This window comes from Pseudoliparis swirei, chromosome 9 (assembly GCF_029220125.1).
Source record: "Pseudoliparis swirei isolate HS2019 ecotype Mariana Trench chromosome 9, NWPU_hadal_v1, whole genome shotgun sequence".
NCBI lineage: Eukaryota > Metazoa > Chordata > Actinopteri > Perciformes > Liparidae > Pseudoliparis > Pseudoliparis swirei.
Window position 1 is genome coordinate 11,852,109 of NC_079396.1, and position 26,782 is coordinate 11,878,890.

At 44.4% G+C, this 26,782-nt stretch overlaps 1 protein-coding gene across 4 annotated transcripts in view; it reads right to left on the reverse strand.

Annotated features, from left to right (window-relative positions):
• Positions 1-26,782, reverse strand: part of samd11 (sterile alpha motif domain containing 11) — a 51,088-nt gene that overhangs the window by 20,869 nt on the left and 3,437 nt on the right. For all 4 annotated transcript variants that reach the window (XM_056422267.1, XM_056422268.1, XM_056422266.1 and 1 more), the window contains exons 3-5: positions 18,034-18,209; positions 9,186-9,295; positions 2,139-2,231 (exon numbers count right to left, since the gene is read on the reverse strand). In XM_056422267.1, coding sequence (XP_056278242.1) covers positions 2,139-2,231; positions 9,186-9,295; positions 18,034-18,209 — 379 coding nt within the window. The remainder of the gene's footprint in view (positions 1-2,138; positions 2,232-9,185; positions 9,296-18,033; positions 18,210-26,782) is intronic.

The window sequence follows — 26,782 nt, forward strand, 5'->3', positions numbered from 1 at the left end:
ATGTTCCCATAGGGTGAAAGGTTATACGTTTTGCTTTCCTGTATTTAAAAATATTCTTTTATGTAGACGACCAAAAGAGGCCCCGCTTCTACCATCATGTGGTGTATGATATCTATCTAGCTGTCAGTCCCCACACTTAATCTCTCTCTCTCTGACCTCCCTCTCTCTGTCAATAGTAACATGATCTAAGGTATGGGTGGTGGGGAATATGGGGCGGTGTTTTGGGACTTAGAGGAGGGAGAAATAGGATGAGGAGGAGGGAGAAGCAGAGGAAAGAGGGGGTTATTTTTACCACCCTCCCTCTTATTGAAACCTGAGCCTGGCCCCGGGCAGGCGAGCAGGAGTGGCGCTAAGGAGCGGAGGTGGGTTGGAGGTGGTGGAGGAGGAAGCAAGCACGCAAGCGTCTCTGTCTCCACCGCCAAGCTCCAGCTAATCCACCCAAGGTCCTCAAGTGTATGTGTGTGTGTCTGTGTGTCTGTGTGTGTTTGTGTGTTTGTGTGTTTGTGTGCGTGCGTGCGTGTGTGTGTGTGTGCACGCAACTAGTCGGTGACTGTCTGAAGTTTTCTCGCTCTCTAAACACAGCAGGGGGTGCCGATTTTGCAACAGAAAGAAAAACAGACATCATTTACACAGCGGCATCCAATCTCTCCTGCACCATTCCTACGCTATGCTACTCTCTCTCTCTCTATCTATTTCTCGACTTGCATTAGTCATTAAGGGGTAGGGTCTGTCGCCGAACATGGAGAACATACAGACATGCATAGATAAAGAAATACGCATGCAGGTGCAGAGTCGGGGTTTGACTGTGGATAGAGCTCAAGGTTAAGACACAGGATCAGCTGTGTTTTGAAATGGCTTAACTTCAATTCTCTGGACAGCAGGCTGCACACATACATTCACACCGTCTTCCTCATCAGTCACCATGATGCAAATATTCAGAACATTTCAAATGTAAGCTATATACCGCCGTTGTTTGCTTTAAAAGCCAAAAACCTAACTATGAAGGCAAAAGAGCACAACGTTGAAATAATAACACACGAGCCCCATTTGCCTTTAGAGGAAGCCAAGCCCGAGTATACACACACAGAACTCACATATACATCAAAACCCATGCATCTTTCAGAAGCTGAGTTGTGTCTAAATAAGACCATCATGGTCAGGAGTGAGTGCTTCTCTACTCAGAGAAAGAGGCTCCCGGCAGGGCTGATGTCGGTCAAAGATCACCCAGGGGTCAAAGGTCAACACCAGGCTTAGGCTGAGCTCTACACACCTAAATCTGCACTTACAAAATTACCCTCACCCATTGATTACCCCCCCCCCCCTTCCCCCACAGAATTTAACTATAATGAAAAAAAATTAAAATGTGTATGCGTGTGTGTACATGTTGTTCAGTTGTCTCCAGAGATGAGACTGGATGTGCGGTGAGCTGCCCTTGGTTTCGCGGTTTTGCCTGCTGTATAATGCATCAGTCAGGAAGTCTTCCTCAAGAGCCCAGAGGGACGGTTGTGCCGGCTCCACGCTGGGCGCCTGGTTTCTCGCCACATGAGGGAAATATGAATAATAGAGGATGGCGACCGGATTGCAGCACTACAGCAGGGAATTGTCTTGCCAACGTATGCCTTTTTAAGATTTTTTATTTAAGTTGTTTCCATGTCATATAGAGAGCAGATGAAACGGGAATACAGTTTTTATTAGTAATCAGCAGCAACACTTATATTCTATCAACAGAGCCATTATCTAAGGTGTTGTAACAAGCTACCCCTGGCGTCTCCCGACCACCCATGTGCTGTTCTCTTGTTGAGTGACCAGAGGAATACAGACATTGTAGATGGGAAGAAAAGTTTCTGCAGTGTTTTTACTAATGTCATCTCTCAATGTTTTCAGCTGTACAGTAATTCTCCTTTCGTGGTGCTTAAGACGTCATGGTTCCACATGTGTACCACCCTAACACTGACCACCAGCAGCTAAAACCAGCAACGCCTCATGTTTCCATCTTCACTCCTCAGTTTCCATCCTTTCATTTGAACTTTAACTCAGCCATTCTGTCTTTTTTCCCAAAATTGTTACTTCTTTTCTGTCAGCAAATGTCCGTCCAAGCACATCTGTAAAGTCACACATTCTCTGCATGGTCTTCTTACCTTTGGGGGATACGCTACGTGACTTCTTGCTGTCAGAGGGACACTCGCTGCTGCTGTTGGGAGAGAAGCTTCTTCTCTTCCCTAGAAGGTCATCTGTAAGCACACAAAGAGAAAAAGAGCGGACACTTAAATGACCAAAGTACAAGCTTGATAAAGAGGTTCTGCTCTATGCCTACCTGTATACATGGCAGCTGTTTTGGAAATGCAAATTTAGAAGAGAGGGAGTGAAAAAGAGCTAAAGAGAAAAAGAAAAAATAGTCATGCATGGAGAGAAAGAGAGCAAGTAAAGCCAGCCACGGGCATCTGGAGATTTGCTTGTTCTGTCAGATATGAGCAGGGATGAGCCGTGGATGACAGATCTGCCGTGCTCGTTCACGTGTGTGTGTCTATTTGAAGGAGGGCTCTGTCTCTTTGTGTCTCCCAACGTCTCTTTCCAACAGTCTTCAAGTGTTACTGGTCTTCCTCTCTTCTCTTTTTCCAGATGTTGGCACAAAATGCTCTGACTGAACTAAAGTGCACGAGAGCCTCTTAGCCAACATTATGTCTATATCATGTGTATTTTTAGTTGTTGTACCTCCACGACAGATACTCCTCTGTCTCCTGTTGCTGTCCTCTCCTCACAAACACACGTCTGATCTTCTCGCCTCATTTCTCATTTCTTTGTCTCCGTCTCCTCTTGGTGTGTTTGCAACCTCCTCCCATTAGGAGTTCTCTCCCTCCTCCCATTTACACCCTCCCTGCCGTTGTCTCTTCATCCCTGTTTTCCCCCTACCTCCTCCCCTGCCACCAAAGAGGAGTATCTAGTGTACAATTATAGCAACCCCTACTGCCTCCTCCTTCTCCTCCCCTCTTATCCCTCTCTTCCTTCCCACCCAATCGCCTCACCTCCAACCCCCTGATACACACCTCAAATCAATATGGACCTAATCAGAGAAAGAGGGGATGCAGAGCACATTGCATGTAGTGCGGGCAAGGAAGGCTGTTTGTCATTGCGCTCTCGCTCTCTTTCTTTCTCTATTTCTATCGCATATACCTTTTTCTCTGACTCTACAGAGACAGCCAAGCCACAGCAGCGACTGCTTCCCGTATGACTTTTTTTTCTCGCTTTCTCTTTCTCACTTCTCGTGCGTATTTATAAGGATGGGAAGAGTCCGTGCCCACCCCCCCCCTCCTCTTTCAAGGAGTATGGATCCTCGCTCTTTCTCTTTTTTTCAACCAAGCAATTTTTCATCATTTGCACAGCATGTGTAAATAGTGCAAAGAAACAATGAACAGGGGTGCAAAAAAAAAAAATTCTGTCATGTGTTCACTCCTATGCCCACTTGTTACCTTTGCAACGCACGGACAATCGTCAACAGAGGAGTGAAGCTGGAGTGGAGTCTGACCTTTAACTCTTAACCTATTACCCAAACGTATGCTCTTTCTTCACTATAACTAGACCAAGATAGACGGAGACGGGAAAGAGCGACAGGCAGAGAGGATGTTGTGGGCTGCTGAAGGAGCCCCGGTGTTGATGAGAGGACGAGCAAGCAAACAAACAAGAAAGGGAGAGAGGGAGGTTCACTAATGATCCAGTGTTTGATGTTGCCTCAATGGTCCTGAGGAGATCCACTCCCTATACCATCCTAAGGAGACAGTGTAGGGGAAGGGGGGATGCTAATGGAAAAGTACATGCACACACACTTTTTATATTTCATTCTATTTTTCTTCTCATTTTCAAATAAGGTTTAGTACACAACAATATCTCCCTCTATCTTATTGCTGGAATATTAACAAAGAAAGAGTGAACCCCTAATAGTTAAACCGCCTCTTCTAGCACACGCACACACACACACACACACACACGCACAGACCCACTTATGATCAAACACACACACACTTGAGTCGTCTTTTGAGCCAACCTCACTCAAGACACTGCGTCTCCTGAGCGAGTGCCCGAGGGCCAGAGATTTGAGGGCGGAAAGCTTTTAAAGCCAATTAAATGGGGCTTCTTAGAGCACCGGCGCTCCCTTTTAATGCCGAACGCTGAGCTCTGCTAGCGCCTATGCTAACACTTTTACTCCCACTAACACGGCTTACAGTCAAGTTTGCTACCCCAGGCATTTCCCTACCACCTGCTTGTTAATATACTGCTGAAGCATTAATGGTTACGGCGTCAGGCGTCGACTGTGACTTTAAAAAGCGTGCAATAATTAAGTCAAAATAGTATTAGCTGCTATGATACAGCCGCTTGTTTTTCCCATTTCTGGTCAACAAATACAGGCTAACTTTTTTCAACCACCCAACCTTCTAGCCTCTGCTTCAGTTCCTCTTAACCTGCTCCTTATCTGGCGTTCCTCCTACTTAGAGGAAAGAGGGATGAAAATGGATAGAGAAAGAGGAAACAGCAAGACTTAAACCCCTTCCTCTTTCATGTGACACCACCAGGGCGGCATTCCTCTTTACTCTCTGATTTCCTCTCCTCCCTCAAACTTTAGTCCTCTTCCTCTCCACTCTCCATCCCATGGAGCGTGTTGACAGCTCAGACAGCCAGACTCCTTAATTCCTCTCTTACTCCGTTAATCTGTCATCTTTATCAGGCCGGTGAGGGGGGAGGGGGGGGGGGGTTGTGCGGAAAGAGGGTGGGGTGGGGGTGGGGGTGGGGGGGTAGTGACAGGCAGGGACGTGGGGTGGGCCGCCAGCCGCAGCCCCCCGATCAATCTCCACATTACTGCTGACAGAATGGTGCTAATAACTTATTGATCCCCCCTCTGTGCGCCGGGGCCTCCGCCGGCCCTGAAAGCCCTGCCATTGATTGGCTTACACGCCGATGCAGCCGGGAGAGGGAGGGGAGAATGGGGGAGGCATGGGGGTGGTTGATGGGGATGGGAAGAGAGGCGCTTCTGCTCACGCAGAGAAGAGGATGCGCCACCTCCAACACGTGCAAATGTACACACAGTAACACTGATCTAATGTTTGTCATGATGTCTTTTTAACAGGAAGAGAGAAAGAAAGGGAGGTGGAGAGAAAAGAACACAACTAACGAAGGAGAGAGGAAATCACGGAGGAAGATTTGGGCGTCTAGTCAACTGACTAAAGTATGACTGACCTTAAAGTGAAAATCTGGGACATTATCATATAAATAAATGTCCCCTTTGCAACGCATGTAGTTGTGTAACACAATAAAAACTAAACCTACTGGCTATCTTTGCATGATATTATTGTTGTTGCTCTGTTGGCCCTTTGTCGGGTACAGTGGTACGTCTGGTGTACAGGTGGTGGAGAAGTGGTGGTTCCACCAACAGCGTTTTGTTTATAATAAGTCTGGGGCAGAGACGGACATTATTATGATAGTTATTAAGGAAAGGTTGTAAATAATAAATGACGTGAAGAAAATTAAACAAACATACAATGACAGAATATTAACCCCTCAATTAAATATTAGAATGTTGATCAGAACCTGAATGTAACTTACACCTCACAACAAAATATTACTTCAAAAAAGGAAATTCATATTTACAAAGTATGTCTAAGTTTTCAATCACTTGGTGTCTTCTGTCATTCTTAAATCTCTCCGTCTCTGTCATCCCAGTGTTTTTCTTCCTCAAGGCAGAATATACAAATTCAAAAATTTTGTATGAAAACTGCTCAGGCCGCAGGTTATTAAAGGCTATTAAAGTTTGAACGGCGACATCAAATTATTATGTTAAATATCTAACTGAAAGAAAAAATTAGTTAAAACTTTAGTTTAAGTGCTCTGAAAAGAAGAACATTGTATTTTCACTATTTACTCAGCATTTTATTTGGGCACTTGTGAATTATATCTCTTGAAAGAAGAATTAATTAACAATAACCCTGAGAAGGTACTTGTGTTATGGCGGTACAATGATATTCCTATTAGGCAGTGTGATATTAAAAAATATTTAGAACCCACATTTCCCTTTTTGATTCTGTAGGACAGAGCTAATATCATTAGAAATCCCGGAGTGTTTACTTTTGTTTAGTATTGCCTGGTAATATTTTCAGAGTGATCCTCACTCACAATCAGTTTGAAAAAGAAGGTCTTGCACGAACATGCCGGGCTGCATGCAGATTCACACGCAAGCAAACATCCAAAGCCAGGCATTTAAAAACCGCACACGGAAAGGTGCACACACACAAAAATGTGCTCAAGCCCCAAACCACCGCTACAACCCCCAACCACACACACACCAACAGGCTGTAACTGCCTCTGGGAGTCTGAGAGCAGGGAGCAGAGGAGAGAGCGAGAGAGAGAGAGAGGCGGTCCAAAAACACCTTATCTGCCCGTTTGAGTCTCCAGTCTGACCGCAGAGCCACGGTTTACAGTCTCCACAGGCAGCCAGACTCTCAGCGGCGGCGCCCCTGCTCTACCCCTCCTCCCTCCTCCCTCATCCCTCCCCCTCTCACAGAGCCTCTGAATAGCCAGCGGCTGGGGAGTGAGAGAGCGAGGGAGGGAGGGAGGGCAGGGTGGAAGAGAAGGAGGGAGGCAGGCCTCCTGTCTGTCCCTCAGATTTAATTAACGGCCCACTACGGCGCGGAGACGACCCGGCAAGCCTGCTTCCCTTTCCTCCTGACCCACACACACACAACAACACACAAAGCCGCCCGCCGCCATAGCTGCCGCCTGCCCTCCCCTGATACCACCACCGCACTCATTCATCTTTCTTTCCTCTCTCTCTGCTCTCCATTTCCAAATGTTGCTTCCATTAATGCATCTTGCTTTTCCTTTATGGAATCCTTAATTTCTCTCCGATCTTACTCCTGTGCCTCTTAAGTGTTCTCCCTCCACAGTGTATTGAATGGCGTTGTGGAGGATAAGCCCAATAGTTGACTGACAGAACAGAGTAAACACAATATTATACAGCAAGCTCATCTATCTCAACGTGAAATAATCCACTGCTATACACATTACACCCACCTTTATTTGGATGCAAATTTAAACATGTTTATTTTTGCGTTGCCACACATCTGTATAACTATGTGTTATTTGTGTGTAATTGTGCGTTTGTGAACGTGTGTGCGTCTAATTTCACTGGCAGACAGAGTTGGAGCCAGTGGCTGATCGGATTGGACTTGTTTACAGACACAAAGCGAGGAGCTTAGGCAGCCTGTTAAATCTCCCTTTAGCGCTCAAACAAACAGATTTTGGGGTCTTGGACCCCCCTTGGCGTAGGCCACACTGTGCTCACCCTTTCCTCCATCAACCCCCACTGACCCACCTCTATCCCCTTGTGTCTTCCTCCATTAAAATAACTACCCAGGGCTCTGATTTCTCCATTAACTTTAGCGGCTGATTAGGCCGGTATTTGGGTGGAAATCCGTCACAAGGTTCAAGACACTGGCTGGGTTGGCTGTTGAGCGGTCTAATACCCTCCACCCTCCACAGCTGATATCACAGGCACCGTATGGACAATTAATCTGGCAGAGGAGATGAGCACACACAGAGAGGGTATGGAGGTGTTGGGTCTGGACTGATTATGGTTCTCGCTGTGCCTCTGGCTAATGTTATAAGAAGGGTCGGGGTCAAACCCAGGGCAACATTGGGGCAAGGTATGGCCTTCACTGATAACAAGACAACTCATTTGCTAATTAAGGGTGAATGTATTTGTTTTTAAAATGTTTGATTTTTATAATTCAGCTGATTATTATTTCATGATCAGTATTTTAGAGTTGGATGTTTCCCGTCTGCAAAAGTCAGCAAATATATATAAACTAGAATCGTTTACGTTGACAATAATGTCTATAGTTAATTCTAAACTGACTTCAAATGGTTAAGCGTCGAGAAAAGACATCCTGATAAACATTTTAACCCTCCTGTTGCCTTCGGGTCAATTTGACCCAATTCAATATTTAACCCTCCTGCCGCCTTCGGGTCAATTTGACCCGATTCAATGTTTAATGTCGGTGTTCTTTCGGTAGTCAACAAACAAACATAAAGTACCTCACACTTAAACTTGGAAAACAATATTAATTCTAATAATTTTCTGGAGATTTTAATAGCTGGGGTCATATTGACCCCAAGGGTAAAATATGTCAGTAAATATAAAGGTAACAGGAGGGTTAAATATTGAATCGGGTCAAATTGACCCGAAGGCAACAGGAGGGTTAAATAGGAAAAAAATAATAACACAAGAATCTACAACATCAGTTGAGACAAAGTTTATAGTGTGTCTAGTGTGTATAGTGTGTTTATAAAGTGTGACTTATATAAGTTCAAAGCTGTATTGACAATATAATCATTTAAATGCACAATTATGTGATAATGTGTTTGGGTTGCACTCAATCATACCGTGTTGGGATACTATACACGACACAAACATATAACTTGAAAATGACAGAAACATCCAGTTCAGTAGCTTGATTGCTGAACAGAGATATCCACAGAGGCTGTTTTACAAACATATGTCTTTGAAGGCGACACAATATCCTCTTACAAGCTACTTGACAAATAGCTGTGATTAAATACTGTCTGTGTTCTGTCTGTAAGCTGGAAGAAAAGCTCTCAGCACGTGCGCACCACGGTTCCACTTGCCCATAAGAAACTGGATTAATGGCAAACAAAGCTATTTATTCAGAAGTAATTTAAAACAGGGGGTTTAACAAAAATCCTGGTAGAGAATGTGGGAAGACCATTAAGTAATCAAATTGAGAGCGACCTCCAGGAATTAGTAATACGCTTATGTTAAATTCCCTCAAATCACACAAATTATGGTAAATTAAATGGATAATGAAACGTTTACATATGTTAAAGGAGATTTAAAGGGCGGGGTGTATATTATCAGTCTAAATACAAAGATAGAAATAGAGAAATTAAAAAGAAAAATAAATTAAATATCCTGGCAAACCTTTAAACACACACACACACACACACACACACACACACACACACACACACACACACACACACACACACACACACACACACACACACACACACACACACACACACACACACACACACACACACACACACACACACACACACACACACACACACACACACACACACACACACACACACACAGAAAGCATCACTGGGGGTCCTACCTGTGTGTCCAGTACTGGTGTTGTGGTCGGAGGCTGACTGGCCCTCGGGCATGCCGTGCTGTCTGGTGTGGTGCAGGTTGGAGATGATTGTAGAGAGGTCACTGTCACGACTGTGAAGCACACACAAGCACACGCACACACACGTACATTAATACACAGAGGAAAAGGAGGATAAACACATTTAAAATCAGCTCCAAACTAACGTAATTCCACAACGCAATCCAAACCAGTGTGTGATAGATCAGCATTGCATACATTCATCGTATTTCATGCACTATTTACCACAAAGATCCTCCATCCAGACAGGACAGTCTAAACTTTCTAAAATGCATGCCTCTACACAGACTCAGCAGCTACAAGTGGCTGTCCTGTCATCTGGCTCTTAGCTCTGAGGTGTGTAATACACTCTGACAGACTACCGCACCCAGCACTTTTGGGTCTCATCCCTACTCATCTTCCACACTAAGATGTATTAACGAACATATTCACAACTCATAATTAGTTCAGCTGCTTAAAACCTGATTATAGCTGATATTAACTTGGGCCGCCAACTGCTGTTTTAGAGAAAAATTGGCAATTAGATAACGAAAAATGAAAGATGATGGAAAACAGAATATCCATCAAACCGTGCACGAGTCTGACTTACTTATCAATAATAAAATATGTAAAGGACAATGCAGAGAATCTGTGTGATTTGAAACTGGGCTTCATGTCTTCTTTTCTGCACTTCAACAGGTGGCCATTCACAACAAAACTATGCACAAGAGTCTCTCAAGCCCCTGTCCTGTCCTTCAGCGCCCACAGGAGGAGCAGGAGGAGGGTTTACAGATTAGTCCCGGATCTGGTTGGAGCCACTCTGCCCTTCCAAAGGCTTCCCCAACTGCCTTTCTTACTTCCCCACACCAAGAGACTCAAACTACTGTGTCATGAAGTATTTCATTTGCAATCCGAGTACCATCCCAGTTGCATTAAATGGCACAATGAAGGTAAATTAGTGCTTAGAGTTTGAGAGGAGGAAAGCAGACACGCAGTACCAGTGTAGTTACAATGTAATGACAAACAGCGTGTGTGGCCGGAGCGGCACAGCGTGAAATATGTTTTAGGTAACAGTCTAAATATAATGTACTGTTTATGACATGGAAGAACATCCCAAAGCCCAAATGAAAAGGAAACTTCATGTACATTATGATTTTGCCCACAAAATATGCCTAAAAAATTGCAGTACTGAAACATGTCAGTTGGTTGGTATCAGCATCCTCTCGTGTCACTGGGGATCTTGTTCAAAGGCTTAACTGGCAACTGTATTGAAAGCAGAATCATCTGTGAAGGGGGTCTGGTGTGACACAGCAAGCACAGTTTATGGGACAGAAGCGGCGAATGGCTCTTAGCTGCCACCACTATGACGAGGCCACACTGTTTGTGGCTGCTGGATTTGGGTTTTTACAGTCCCATGATTACAGGCTCCTGCTGTAATGTCAGGCTGTCGGTTGCCAAGCTGTTTTTCACACGCGAACAGAAAAGATGGAAGAAAGCTTGGAGGGCCTAATGCCCGCCGTGCTGGCTTCACCGGTCAGTCACAGAGAAACAATGACTCAGAAACGGTCTCAGACAAAACAGTCGCCACCGGTTGCTCAGCAAGTAGACGCTTGATTGGGTTGCGACTGCAACAGAATAATGATAGAGTTCTTTTTTTAGAGTGTAACTCGCTAAAATTAGTAGCTATTTGTGTCTGAGAGACAAAAACAAAATGAGTTGCAGGGTTTGAGAGAAAAGGAGATACAGGTTTTTATTTTTATTTTATTTGTACGTGTTAAAGTCATATAATAGTGCAAGTGACAACAAAGCACACATCACAAACACTGCACACGCTCCACTGTGAGAAACTGAGGCCAAATTCTAGCGAGCTGCGCTATAACACCACCATCTGTCCATCATTTAAAGTGATCATGAAAAAGCCATCCTGAACTTCTCAGAGAGGTGATGGGGTTATTATCTCATGGCGAAGTAGCCGCTCTAAGCCATGAACGGCAAGCACATTGTTCGTAGGGTAATTAGCACACTTTTCCTGAGCTGTCCCGCCTCGGCTTGGGCTAATGAGGTCCTAGTCCTATCCCTGACCACCTTTGCCCTCCCTCAACCCCTTCCCCCCTTCTTTCTCTGGGTGGAGGCAAGGTCATACTCAAGCATTGGAAGATGAGGAAGAGGAGGAGGAGGGGGGGGGGTTAAAAACCCAGTCACCTGAGTCAGCGTTCCCTAAGGAGCTCCTAGAGCCGGAGTAAGCAGGGAAGGACAGCAGCCTCGGAGAGGATGGAGATGAGTTGGGGTGGGGGGGGGGGGTAAAGTGTGGCTGTCGGGCCCGATAGCAAAGAAGGACATGAGCTGCCTTCTTATCACGCAGGTGCACGCCGTAGACAATCATCTCATCCTCAGCTCATCCCTAAACTGGTCAATACCGCACCGCTCATCAGCGGCCACAGGACAGACCCACTGACCCAGACCCTGGGAAGGCTAAGATGTGTTAATGCTCAACGTCATACGACTGGTCTGCAGTATTACTGAGAGGAGACCGCAAAGCCTGTAGAACTAATCACATTTCTACAAGGGCTGGCTCTCAATTTAAAAGACCAGAGTTTATGTGCCGATACCAAAACAATACATTTTCATCACCTGACTTTACCTGAGTGAATATATTGTCGAAAGTTATACATTTTACTGCTTTAGGATATTTTGGATCAAAGAATCAAGAAGGAAATGTCTACGAATCAGACTAAGCCTTCAATGCTTGGAATGTTAATACTCGTTGCATGTCAGACAAGAATTTCTAGGACCCTTTCAGTGCTTCTGGTCTATGAATTTAAAATACACTTATCACTTATCGTAGCCCCTACAACTCAATATTGAACATTGTATTCCTAAAATAAAAACTATTCCAGTATAAATTGATCAGATCACTTGTTGGGGCTCTTTCTTTTGTTCTTTAGAAAAGGTTGCGCTCCATTCTAAAATTAAAGTATGAGTTACTTTTGAAAATGGTCCAAACAACATGAAAAAAACTCTTCTCCTGGCAAAGGCTGGCGCCTCAGTATAAATGCCCAGTGGTGGCCCGCTGTGGCCTTGGCACGCGGAGCTGAGGTGGCGGGGCTGGAGGTCACAGTGTGAGCTGGCAGGAGCTGGCAGCCCAGGCACCCTGACGCCATGTCTCACACCACCACTGGGAAAGTGCTGACAGACAGACAGCAGGGATGTGAAGGAGTGCGGGGAGAGAGAGCAAGAGAGACAGAGAAGAGAGAGAGAGACAGGTCGCAAGCACTGTGTAACATCTGGTGCTCGCAGGTTTACCGCGTACCCTCTTAAGCTTTGAAGACAACAGCCCAAACACAGAGCCAACTCCAACCTGCACAGTTGGCCCACAGCAACATGCAAACAGCACCAGGCAATATCTAATGTTCAGCCACCACAGCATGGTCAAGTATGGACTTCCGAAAAAAGGAAGGAATGAGTAAAGTTTGTCTGACGCTCTGAAGGGAAAAATATATAATGAAAGTCTTCTATTTAGGAAATAACTATGCTTTAGGCACGTAAAGCTTAAAGCAGGAATATTGATCTTTTCCGCATAAGTTTTATGTTTTGTCTGATTCCTACAAGCAACGGAAACACAATTGTCATGCTGCTCACAGTTGGATCGAAAGGCAACCTGCAACTGGGAACCCTGCGAGCAGAGGGGGTAATGAATAAATAGAGAAATAGATACATAAATAACCAAGAGTAGCCTGGCTTCACTTGGGCTTCACTTCTCCTTGTTGTTGTTCTGCTGTGCCGGCTGACATGAGGTCGATAAGGCAGCCAAGGGAGGAAAGAAAAGTACAATATATTTGAATGAGGTAAGTCCACCATGTTGCATTTACGTTCCCCTACACTGAGCCGTGCACACGCTGCTGGTTTTAATGTTAATTTCTCCTCTGGCTCACACTTTATGAGCTTTTATTATTACTTGCTTCTTCTTTTTCTGATTCTGAAGAAATAAACATTTGGAAAAGTAAATTATCTGTTCGTTACAGTGGGAGGTAATCCTTTTGAGCTTTCAAAAAGCACATTGTTTAACTGTATGAAAGGCGAAAGCTCTTAATATCATCAGCTGACTGTATCACAGAACATGAATAGTAAACTCTGTGTTCTTAACGTGTGGAAACGGTGAACCTCGTGCTTCAAGCCAAATGCCAAATGTGAGACTAAATTGCTGGAACACTGCTGACTTTCATTTTGTGTTCATGATTTTGTCATAGGGAGTTTAGTCCGTGAACTCCGTATGTGGAAATAACGTACGTTAGCTTCTAGCCAACGCCCAATCAACTACTAAATTGCTGTGACTCTGTTGCCATGGTTGCCAACGCGTGTAAACAAAGCCAAGAATTCTTGAAGCGGAAAGCTCCTCTAGAAAGCTATAAAACCTCCAAGCTCACTAATTAGTGCTTTAGGGGAGGGCCATTTCCAGTAATTTCACACTGTCCGTGACCTCCTACTGGCATAAGGCAATGACACCGTTGTTCAATAAAGCCAGAGGACAGAATGTCAAATGAGATAGCAGCTAACGCAGCATCACAGCCTTTCTTTCTCTGTGGTTATTGCACAGATAAGTACAGAGCACCATTAACTAATTCAAGCCAATGCTCCATGAAAGTATATACAGTATTTTCATCCATATGTCTGAAAGGGAACTGAATAAACCCTGATAGTAAATAAAATATCAGATTCCTTTTCATGTTTGTGAAGGCAAGTTTCTGTTTGCTTCTAATTTCACAAATCAGCCTCCTATGAGCATGAACTGCAGCAAACACACCATTGTTTTCTCTCAATGGGACCCGAAGCTCACTCTTCAGGTGAAACTGGAGAAACACAATCAAGCGGGCGACAATTCAAGGCTATAACCAGGTCTATCAGAATTACGCCCACAAGGACTCCAACTATAACCTTGCTGCTGAAGATAGAGATGCCAATCCCAAATAATGAGATGGGATGGTGGTATGTTATGTTGAATTCAGTGTGTTGCTTGTTTCAATCAGCTTTACTCCCTGCTGAGTGGCAGAGCGCAGGACAAGATGGCCCTTATAAGTGGAGGCCCAGTGTGAGCCACTGACAGTCAGTCCATGTTGTTGCTTTTGTGGGAGGAGGCATTTTGTTTATGTCAGTGATGAAGCAGCAACACTGAGAAACTGCCGTTGCTTGTTTTGGTAAATGTTGATATTGGTACGGTGGATTCTTTCTTTCTACGAGGCAAAGACTGAAAGACAGACGTCAGCGGGCGTAACTTATAAAATCCACGTTGGTTGCCGGGTAATTACCCAGACTCTGAGTCAGCACTTTTCAATCAAAGCCTTGTTATCTACGGCTAACTGAAACAAGCACTAAGGTAGTGTTTTGCCATTGAGTAATAAGACAGTAGAAAGTTATCGGTATGAAATATTTAGTCGCAGAGATGAATCCATAAATCTGTGTTGACAAAAGTCTGACGCAAACAATCTGCAGCATCGATACCAAGACAATACACCAAAGGTGGTAACAAGATTGTGTTTCTACCTTTCAGTTGTTGTGTTTCACAGGCGCCACATTAGACTTTGGGTCTGACCCCCCGAGGAGCTTCTTTAGAACTTATTGTGGTAACGATTATTTGTTTGGCTCCGAGATTTGGCAGCATTTCAGTCTCTAGATGCTTTGTGTTCTCATTCAGAAGGACAAGCGCAGATCTGTGGAGCCCCAAGTTAACTAACTGTCTGTAAAGCCGGCGAATATTAACATTAATCTGGTACAAAGAAGGTGGGCCGGTGTATAATGAACTTGAGAAGACGTCCGGGTGAAAATGCTCAGCACTTGTTGACACTGACAGAAAAATCCTCTTTTAAAAACATGACATAACTGTATGTGTGGAATGTGATGCCACCTGAAGGTGATTTGCTGCATGAAGCGTTATGTAAAAACATTTGGATAAATGTAGATTAAAGTAGGTAACGCCAGCCTTGATGATGTGTGGATGAGACGGCACGGATACGCTCACACATGTATACAGAGGCCCTGTATTTTTCACATCCATTGGCCAAATCCAATTTGTTAAGACCCTTCTACGACTCACTTACGAAGCTGCGGTCAATAGAAATCACATTTCCGTGATTGGACATCCCATTATCCCGTTCGTCCAGACCTGCGCTGGGGGATAAAGCAGGGCTGAGACGGATGCCCAGGACAGACCGGAGCTGCGGCTCCAGCGAGTCCGTCGCCTTTCAAAGGGTAAAAGCCTGACATATTAGTCATAAGTGTTCTTTAAATTCATTATCATCTTAACACGCCAGCGGCACAAGTGTCAGGGGGAGGGGAAGCCCTCTTAAATGAGGTTAGCGGATCCATTTAAAGCTTCACAGTTGCTGTGCTGTCCGCCATGTCACACGCAAGTCTCAAGACATTTTTTTTTAAAAACATCCCCGCCTGTAATGAGGTTGCACAAGCTGCTTATAATGCAGCTGGGGACTTTCTGAGGTTAATCAATGAACAGCTTCTGCATTATATCCGCCCATGATCTGTCATGTATATACCAAGTAATCAAGAATCCATGTGATGTTTATTCCATATTGAAAATGTCTAATTTCTGTCACTTAAAATGGATCCACGTAATGATTGTAAAAAGAGCAAATAAACAATTTTATTCCCATCTTTTCCAGTTTGTAACAGCAGATTGTTGGCCATAAGAGAGAGGGAGCGCCGTCTTTCAAAGCGATCTGATTCATCGTAATGCGGTGACCTCACCGTCACCCTGCATACGTGAATTTGCAAGTGTGACCATGTGAACATACTCACTTGAATCCAAACCGGATTTTAGGAAATGCAGTTCACATTTTTGTGACAAACCCAATCTACCACAATTCTTGAGCACTCTTCATCCAAACAGGAATTTACTGATTCAAAACTAAAATGTGATGTTTTCCCCCCCAAATAAACCACTGGCATTTTTGAAAACATTTGTGGTATTATTATGGTTTGATGCCTCCAACAGACATTCCTGTCAAGAATTGTGCTTCCCTCCTGATTTGATTAAAAGAACAACACACGTATACTGGTGTATCGGCTGAGGATCCAGAGACTGACCGGGCCGTGCATTTTTTTGAGACAGCATATACTACTCCCTCTCTTAATCTCAATCTGTCACGCCACGTCTGTTCATGTTTTTTACTAATATCATACCACTGGCTCTAAAACATTTTGGGAAAAATGTCAATCGTGCTGCACAATGTATTTCACAATGAACATGGATTCCAAAGCTTTCATCACCATTTCAAAACGTTCTCGACACTTAAGATGAAAAAATGCAATAACATGATATGAAAATGCAACAGCAATGCCTTATGAATGTTTTATATCAAACACTCTGTGATCTAACTGCTCCCAAGCACAGCATGGGATGCAACGGAGCGGACACTGGTGACTCAGGTGGCTCAGTCTTCAATATCAAGTCAAGATGGATACACTGAGACTTGGCAGGAGCAGCAAAACGCAATTCAACAAACCAATTAACTAGGGCTGTCAGCGTTAACGCGTTAATCTATGCGATTAATTTGGCCGCGTTAACGCACTAAAATATATATATATTTTTTTAAACCGCGGCAGTACGGTTTGACACTGTTTCCGTTTTTAAAACCATTTTTTTCTCCGCGAAAATAAGGACCATAAATCAGTTTAACTCGTGGATGAATCAGTCGGGTTTCCTCCTGCTCCTCCTTCCTCCCGTCTCCCCCTCTGATACACAGAGGAACGAAGGGGCGACGTGTCGGGTGACGCGGCGCGGAAAGAACTCGTCACACGAAACCTTCACCATGATTTGTCAATCCGTTTCGGTAAAAACAACCAATGAACACTCAGTAAATCACAAAGGACCTCCCACCTCACAGGTAAGGCTCATTTAGCAGCCTGTCAGTCAGAGAACCAGAGAACACGGCGTGAGGACAATGAGCCTTATTTCAGAGCTGAGATTGTTCTGGAATGTTTGATGTATAACACGTGGGGGTGTGTCACACGCAAAAGACTTTAAACGGTGAATTTAATTTATTTTGTAAAATGTATAAAATGCCCCCAGACTCCAGAGGGTTAACGTGACATATGTGAATGTCAGTCAGTTACCAAGGCCACTGGTTCTGCTGTGTTCAGTGTTAAAGATGACAGGACCAATGGGGTCTCAATATATATATTTTTTTTACTAATCTGATGTTTCACTGAAGAAACAATTTATCATCCACGATATTAAATACCTCGCTGGCACTGTATATGTAGGAGCCTCTTTGAAAACACAGCTCTGTGTGAAGTTTTGTCTTTAAAAAGAAGGAAAACACTTTTAATCGCGATTAATTAATCGCAATTTCAAAATGTGCGATTAATTAGTTAATTTTTTTTAATCGATTGACAGCCCTACAATTAACACATTCAACATTGCAGGACGCGTCCTTCCATAAGACATCCCAAAGCAAAAGCTCTATCTCTATTTTTGAAACACGGTTCTGTGTTTGTTCATCTCAGAATCAGTCCCTAACACTTCTAAATGATCCTCAACTCACTATTAGTGACTTATGATGAGTGTCCAAAAATGTAAGAAAAAGCAACGGAAAATATTAATTTGATTGCTTTGGCAACGTTGTTTTTTTGGACGCTTTAATGGCAGGAAAGCCACGTTGTGTATTGTATTGCATGTAAGAAGTAAAGGAATCTCAACCCCTATCTGATAAGAATGGCATGGGACCCAAACATCGAACACGCTTGGGCTGTCCATCAAACTGCATTCAAGTCATGGCCGTAGAAGTCACGGGGGCCTCACCTCTTTCTCATGATACTGTAATGCAGCTCGTCCTCTTGTTTGATGTGGGCATGATCTCCACTGGCTCGGTCGCTGCCTTCACTGTCGTCACTGCTGAAGATGGAGGCCAGCTCCTTCTTGGGCACCCGGTTAGGAGGAAGGGGGATGGTACGTTTCTCAGCCAAGCGTCCGCGGTTCTGCACAGCAAGGCACAAAGAAAAGAGAGACTTTAGCAACAGGATTCATGTATACATTGTCGAATGCATTTCTCAGTGTTTGGCATTTTTAGGTTCTGATCATTTGCAGGAGCCTTTTTTTGTGTCACAGCACATTGGATGAGAGAGTTCTCTCTGAAAATATAAGCAGGACTAATCAAGACTTCAATAAAAATGGCCCTCAGTTTTACTTTGTATGTATCCGCTATTTTGTGTCGTGTTATCCTGCTTACACGTCGTAAAAAAATACATTAAATCAGTAATTGTCAACCAGGGGTACTTGTTCTCCAGGGGGTACCTTCTGCAGTTACCGTGGTTGGTATGTGGAAAGATTGTCAAATATCTCTCAAGATTGTAATTTGAGAAGAAATATTTATATCACACATCGAGTCAGATGTAACACATAAAAACTAGCGAGCACAGAAGTCTAAATAGTTTGCTTTAAGTGTTTGAGAAACAACAATGGATAATGGTGAAATGTCCAGCATCCGCCACGCCAAGTGATAATATTAAGATGCAAACTTCACCAAACTGACCTTAACAGTTCAACTGTATGAAGATAAACTACTGCAACAATATCTACTTTTATTTCATTAATAGTGTTAAATCCCATCCAGTTAACGTGTAACGTGATCATTAAGAGGTACTCTGGTCCTGAGGCCAACCTGTACAGGTATATCTGCATTAACAGAGAAGCTTCCTTTTGAAACGAGCTGCTTCTTGCACCAGCACCAAACACAGACGTCACGTTTGGCATACGTCTACTTTTACTCTAAAACTAAACTGATGGGGAAAAAAGTTTGTTGGTGGTTTATTGATTTTTCTCCAACGCTGCCAGGAACATAAAGGATATAGAGTAGAGGGTGGCCCTAGGGGCATTGGGACGGGAAGCTGCGCGACCTTTAATGTGACCTGAAGAGGTCACTGCAGATTAACATGGTCCTATCACAGAGAGAAGATAGGAGAAGAAGAGAGGAGAAGAGGAGTGGAAATGGTAGATGGAGAAAGTAGAAGAGAGAGATTGAGCCGGGGAAGGAAATCGGAGCAAGGGAAGGATAGGCTGAGGAGAAAAGTGAACAGAGAAGAGAGGGCTGAGCAGATGTGGATCTGTACAGGTGAGAGAAGGTGAGGAAAAAGTACATAAATTAAATCAAAATATGTGAGAGCGAACTCTCCACAGAAGTAAGGTCTGCCCGGTGTCGAGTGGACTTGGATTTGAAACTATACCCCCCCCCCCCCACCCCTCACCACACCCCCCTCCCTATCTGTGCTTACATCTCTAGGCTTCTTCCCGAACGCCTTTAAGCCCTCCAGCTATCCCTCCCACCACACGCAACCCCGCTCTCCACCACTCCTCCCCACTCCCTCCTTCCCTCAGTCCCTTCCATCCCAGGAAGCGCGGCAGCTTGAGTGGCAGGCGGGGGCAGGAGGAGGGATTTGGGGGCTCCGAGCCAAGAGGCAAACAGGTGCAGCCCCTCTGGAGTCTCTCAAATGGCAGACATTAAAAAGAGTTGGGGGGGTGGAAGACAGAGAAAGATGAAAACATCCCCGAGGATGAGCAGGCCACTGAGTTCCGCACATTTCTCTCCCTTCTCTTTTTTATCGTGCTTTGCCAGAAAAGAGCTTTTTCCTGCTTCTTCTTCCCCGTCGAAGCTTTCTTCAAGTTCTGCTCTAATGTTTGAGGACAGTGGATCACTTTCTGATACTTGTGATACTTTCACACAAGGCCTCGCTGTAAAGAAGTTAGTGCCGGAGCTCCAACCGGGCGCATTAGAAGCAGGAAACAGGAGCATGACATCAGATCAGAACAATAGAACAACACTTTTCCACTGATGCAGTTTCATCTGTCAGACACACACATCTGTTAAACACAAACGCTGCAGCTCCAAGTACAAGCCTCACGACTGCTGTCTTCGCATCGTAAGGGAAAACATAAAATCGCACATGCACACTATCCTCACCACCTCCACGCACACATATTTGCATGTACACACACACACACACACACACCTGTTCCTTAGAATTCCCCTCCAAACTAAAGCAGGGGATTTTACTTGGAGCATGCCAGCAAAATAGAATAGTTTGTCTAAGACCAGTCGTGACTGAGGCTGTGTGAGTGTGTGGAAGCGTGTAGACAACCACCCACATGGCCGTGACGTACCCAGGCTCACAGCCCCTCTCCCTCCCTCCCTCCCTCCCTCTTCCCTCCTCCCGGAAAGCCCCGATCCTTTCTTTAGTGGCACTGACGCAGAACTGGGGGTGAGCTCCCACTGCTTCCGGCAACACTTCCGTAGCACGGGGGAGGGCTCTCCGAAACAAAACACGAAGCAAAACACACCCCTGGCGGCCCACGTACGGCGCTCAAAGGAAGGGCGCCTGAACGTTCAGGCACGTACGAGCACGCACAAACACGCAAGCATGTGCACAGAGCTGAGGCAACCTCACTGTGTGGTCAACCTCCTCAGCCATGGAAAAAAGTCTCTCATAAAAGTCCCACTAAAAGCACTTCTATGAATATCACCTCCCACGCTTTCTGTCAGTCTGGCAGCCAAGAAATATATCTGGCCTTCACATTTACACAAAAAAAATAGACACGCATGCGCAGAGATGCACATAGGGATTAGGGACACCCTGACCAACTCTTACACAATCTAGACAATTGAAATGGTCATATGAGTCATATCAGTCATATGATATCAGTAGGCAGACACGAAAAAAACCATTCAGAGACACTTCCCAATATACTGTATATTCATATAGTACACAAATGATGCAATAGTATGATCTGAAAATAGTACTAGAAGCTGAACTTGATAACGACCCTTTACAACCCTACCATACTAAATGGCACCGAATGCTGTTTGAGGTGGATTTTCTGGGTTAAGTAAATGAAGACAGTCTTGAAAAATGTCAAGAAGTGAAATGTGTCCCACTTCAAACTGGTCTTTCAAGCGACAACACATATAATCTGCATACATTCTCTGGAGTAGATAAAGCTCTCATATTTCAAATAAAATCCATCTGGTGATTAACTATGCCGAGCAATGTGCCATATAGGCTCCTCGAAGTAATTTGGGTAGCGTCATTAATGAAACCCTTTAGTTATGGAAAGGTTTTGGTTTTAAAAGCAACTAAATGATCTTGTACTGAGAAACAATACAGGCTAATATCACAGCTATACACGTTGGCCAGCAAAAGGCGTTAAATTCAAGCAGGAATTAAAAGGCAATCTAGTATTTTCTCTCCACATTTATTTCATATTTTTAAATGAGCTCTCGTTGGAAAATGAGGAGTAATAATATATTTTTTAGTTTTCTTTCTGCGTTTTTTCCTGAAAGGTGCAGTGCCCTGCCGCTGGCTCCAACTCGCATTAGCGAGCGCGCGCGCACACACGCGCGCACACACACACACACAGCGGTAGCCGCCCGTGACATTCCTGCAGCTGCGGCGCTCTCTCTCCCTCGCACGCGCCCCCCCAGCAATCTCCCTGGGGGACGAATGCCTAATGAGTCACGCGCCTGTCTGCCGTTACCTCGCAGCGTGTGTGCATTTGTGTGTGTGTGTGTGTGTGTGTGTGTGTGTGTGTGTGTGTGTGTAGGCGGGATGGCGGGCCGACTTGGCGCGAGCAGTAGGGGGAGGGGGAAGAGGAGACGACAGAGAAGGAGTGAGGGAAAAAAAAGAGCGTGAGGAGGGGGGTTGGGGGGATGAAGCAGTCATTACCGTGCTCACATAACAAGGCCAAAACAATTTGCCTGCTCAGTGTTTGTGTGAGGCTGGGATCAAGTTATACACAAAACTCAAATTCTTACTTCGCTAAGTCTCACCTCCTCATCTCTGACGTCATGACTTGTTCACAGGTGCATCCAGAAAAGGTGATTGGCTACTATTTGTCAGCTTTAGTCAAAATGAGATCGCTCAGTATGCAAACTTAATTACTGTGGATAATCGGGTTAAAGTAATAGTTTAATTAAAGTGTTTACATGGTTCGTAGTAACCAGATTTCCTCAGTAATCCAATAATAAAGTTAATATGATGTGGTCCTTGAAAGGAAGGATAATGTCTCAAGAAGTGTAGTCGCCGGTAGAATAAAACTTCTATTAGTGCCACAAAACAAGAAGGATGAGAGATGTGTCGGTGTTCATAGTTTCTGCTTTGAGTAATTTAGCATGCGCCTTAGTACGATCTCTTTTACTTTGAGATAGTTGTGACATGAAAGCCGTTTTGCTGTCATCCACAAATAATTTAGCTGTTTTTATTTTTCTTCATCTCGAGCCATGACAATGTTTGTTTATATAAACACCCATTTGCATCCGCTGCCCTTTATGACCTTTCTGGGGCATATTCAGAACCAAAACACTGAACCAAATCAGACAAAAGGCGCACTATGCTGCGCAGGCCACGGGGAGAAAATGGCGAGCCTAATCTGGTTCTAATTAAATTATTAGTGTGCACCAAAACAAACTCACTGCAAAATCTGCAAGGACAGCAAATATCAAGAACGTCTGTGAATAAACTGCAGCTATGTTATTAGAAATATGTTGAACTCTTCTGTCATAAGAATATAATGCTCATATTATAGATATTACCAGGAGGTAAAGGAATAGACACATTCATCCTCCATACACCGTGTGGCCATTTATACGATCCACTCTTCTATTTACACACATACACACACAAAGTAAAATCCTGTCACTAATGTTAATTTTTTGCAATGGCAGAAAACACAAGCATACAAAAATCCCTTTGACACTCATCACTGCAATGTGTCACATCTTGCAAGTTCAAAGCAAAGATGACAGAGTATAATGCTTTAAGTATTCCTAAAATATTTTTCATTATATCAACCAACCAAGTAACATAAACACACATTGTTGTCAACAAGTGTGACTCACATATTTTATTTGGGATGGAGAGCGTCTCCAGCCATGTTGCAATACCATACAGATGGGTACATTTAAGATCTATAACTAAAACTTGGCTTCATAATTTTTGTCAACTCTTTTAAATTTTCAAATAAATTCTGTAGAGCTAGATGTGTCCTTAATAGTTAAACTGCTGTGGTAGCACAGTACTGCCTGAGTGGCTCCACATGCTGCTTTAAGTACATAATTCCATTGATATTGCACAAAGAACATCAAAAATTCTACTTCTATAATTTTTTTCTGAGATGAAGCATGAAGATTATCAAGTAAAACTCAGCTAAATTGATCTTATTCAGGATGACTGTGTGTGTGTGTGTGTGTGTGTGTGTGTGTGTGTGTGTGTGTGTGTGTGTGTGTGTGGTTTCAGACTTTAGGCAACACTTGGTTCTTCAAGGCCATGTGAGAGAAAGAGAAAAAAAAGTGAGAAAGCACTGTAGGGCGGACAGGCATGCGACCTAGTCCCCTTCCTCCCCCCCACCGCCCCCCCCCCCCACCCTCCCACACACACACACACACACTCATGCTCTCCTGCACCCTCGGCCCCCACGCGCTGAGCCGAGCGGGCAGTTGCAGCCCAGTGGAGCGGCACAGGGCAAGGGGGGAGGGATGGGTAAGCATTGGGGGAGGGGGAGAGGTGCACAGAGGGCGAGAGGCGGCGAAGAGAGGAGGAGGAGGAGGAGGAGGAGGGGTGGGGCGGCTGCTTGGGCGGCGCTGGGAGGTCAGTGGCGGTGCAGTCAAGCGTGCCAGCACGCCTCCGTCTCTCCCATTTCCCTCTCGTTTCTTCCTCTCCCTCCTCCTCCTCCCTTCTTCTCTCCTGTTTGGGTCGGCCCACCGAGGCCTCGGCAGGGGAGCTCTCTGGACAGGTACGCTGAGCCTCAAACACCGGGGAGGTGGGGGCCAGCATTCAAGGTTGCGGTTGCTAAATTCAACTGATGTTTTCTCTGGTGTTGGTCGCAACAAGTATGATGACAGTTATGAGAATGTCATGTGAAGATCAACAAACTCGAAATAGTTTCATTTAATACACGTTGTTAAAATTACACCTCTTCACATCCTTCGGGCTCGACCTATGAAATAAAGGTGGACACAATTTGAATGGTGAGCATAAATTATGCTGTGGAGGTATAATCTACTTAGATGACCCTCATTTATGCCAGCAACATAACATGTAGGCTTTATGAGTCTTTATGAGTCTGTAATGTTTCTCATGCTGACTTTTTAGCACATTAGTATTAAACATTAAAAATGTGTAAGCTAAAGATGTTTCCCTTGGTTTCCCATGCATGAATGTGATGATCAAGAAATTCGGAAGCTATCTACTTTATTACACTTTAAACGTTGCAAATGATCATATAACTGTAAATATAACTGTAGAAAACCGATTACTTTGACTGACTAATGCTGTGTTTACACACATTAAGTGTGCTGGTTTGGAGTGAACTGATGGATGGATGGGTAAAACTATGACAGGACATACTGTCTGCAAAGGCCTGATGTGACGATAATCAGAGGAAATCACATGGCGAACAAACGCAAACACACATCTGTGCGCACACACAGATGTTGGGAGGAGGGGTTTCAGAAATATCGCTGTGGGCTTTGTTGTTGTTATTTAGCTGATAGACAGATGCTCCAACTTATTTTAGCTGCCTGTTAACAGCGTCCGCATCCAAACACACACGACGCATCCAGTCATTTAGTGAGCAACACTTTTAGACGCTCACACAGAGCGTACACACACTCAGCGGCGACATCTTGCTGATATGCACACCAGCGGCTAATGGCTTATTTGCGAAATAAACTGTTTATTTTTACTGTATAGAAAGACAACAAGAGGCACAAAAGAGTTTTTGCAAGTGTGTGGAGGAGTGTTACTGTATTTCTATATGTTTGACGCATATTTAAATACGTATTGATCTCTATAAGCGACATTAAGACCTACAACGCACATATCGTTCGTCTTACTTTATCTCTAATGTGTCCGATACTCACAGAGAAGCACACAGAAGTGCATAAACACGCTGCATGCGACCACAGTTCTGAACACTTCTGGGCCAATGACCGATTCCGGTGTTACCATCGCAACATAACCTCAGCAACACACATGCTAGCACAAATACACAACACGTACAGTAGGAAGTTGATCTATGAAGACAACTCCACGTCACATGGCAGCCCAATTTCTAATATTTCATTCAATATGTTGCACTTTGATTTTAATGATCTTTTCCCCATTAACACTTTTGGAAGTCGCATGATGAAAATGTAATGAGATAGAATATACATTTGTGCGAAACTGTGTATGTGTGTGTGTATGTGTGTGTGTGTGTGTGTGTGTGTGTGTGTGTGTGTGTGTTTGTTTAATTCCACTTTGCAAGAGGAGCCCTTGATTGAAAGAGGTCTTTACGAGCCGGAGGAGGGGAGTGTAATTTCCTCCCGGCCTCCGCCAGTTCCGCTGAAATAACAGAGCAGAGGAAGCCCAGCTCTCCCGGGAGGAGACTCACGCACGAACACACACACATGCGCACACAGCAAGCAGGCAAGTCAAGCCAGCCATCGCGGGCGTACAAAAAAATGTAATCAAAGACATGCATGTATTGAGACACGGATAGAAAACTAACAACAAAACGTGCATCCATAATCTATCGTATAATCTAAAGTATTATATGTGCAAAAGAATGACATGAAGTCCGAAACACACACAATCAGCAACATGTATTCCAATGGGCAACTTTTATACCAATTTAAGTTGAGAAATCATGTATCACACAACAATGCTGAATAGAAAGCTAACACACCTCCGAAGGTATGTCATCAACATATTGTAATTCTACACTTGTGGGTGAGACAACGGTTGAGTTGTAATAAACAGCTTGTGAACGGGTCAACGCAGCATATTAACTTCCATGAGCTCTGAGCAGGCAGGTGAAAAGTCTTCCCACCAGCTGCTCCACTTTTTTTATGATCGCTTGCCTCACGCCTATAGCGAAACAACATCACTCAAAGTTCAGCCATCAAACTTTCAAAATCAATGACTGCATGAGGTAATTTGTGTGAGGATGCAAGCATATAGTGTGTCGTGAATGAGTGAGTGAGTGAATAGTGGGGGTTGGTGTGTAGTGAGTGTGTTGTAGTGCAGTGTGTGTGTGAGAGAGAGAGAGAGAGAGAGAGAGAGAGAGCTCATCAGTGAGGCTGGCTGCCATGGCCTGAGGGGAGTCAGTGGGGAGAGAGGAAGACGCCAGTACAGGCCACACAATCCCCTCTGCCCTCCCTCCTCCGTCTAACCCTCACCGCCTCACACGGAGCTGCCAATATACTGAGCCTGTGTGTGTGTGTGTGTGTGTGTGTGTGTGTGTGTGTGTGTGTGTGTGTGTGTGTGTGTGTGTGTGTGTGTGTGTGTGTGTGTGTGTGTGTGTGTACGTGAAAGTGTCATGGTGGTATTCACTTGGTGGGTTCGACTTCAGGCTTCAGCACCAGACGAGGACATGAAGAGAAGGCTAGAACAACAACAACAACCGTGCAGCTCTCATATCTCTGCTGACGTCAATGACAGAGTTGTACTACGTAACAGCTGTAATTTAAGTGCAACTGCACAAGCCCAAGCAAGCCACAATCCAATCACTCCGATATCCG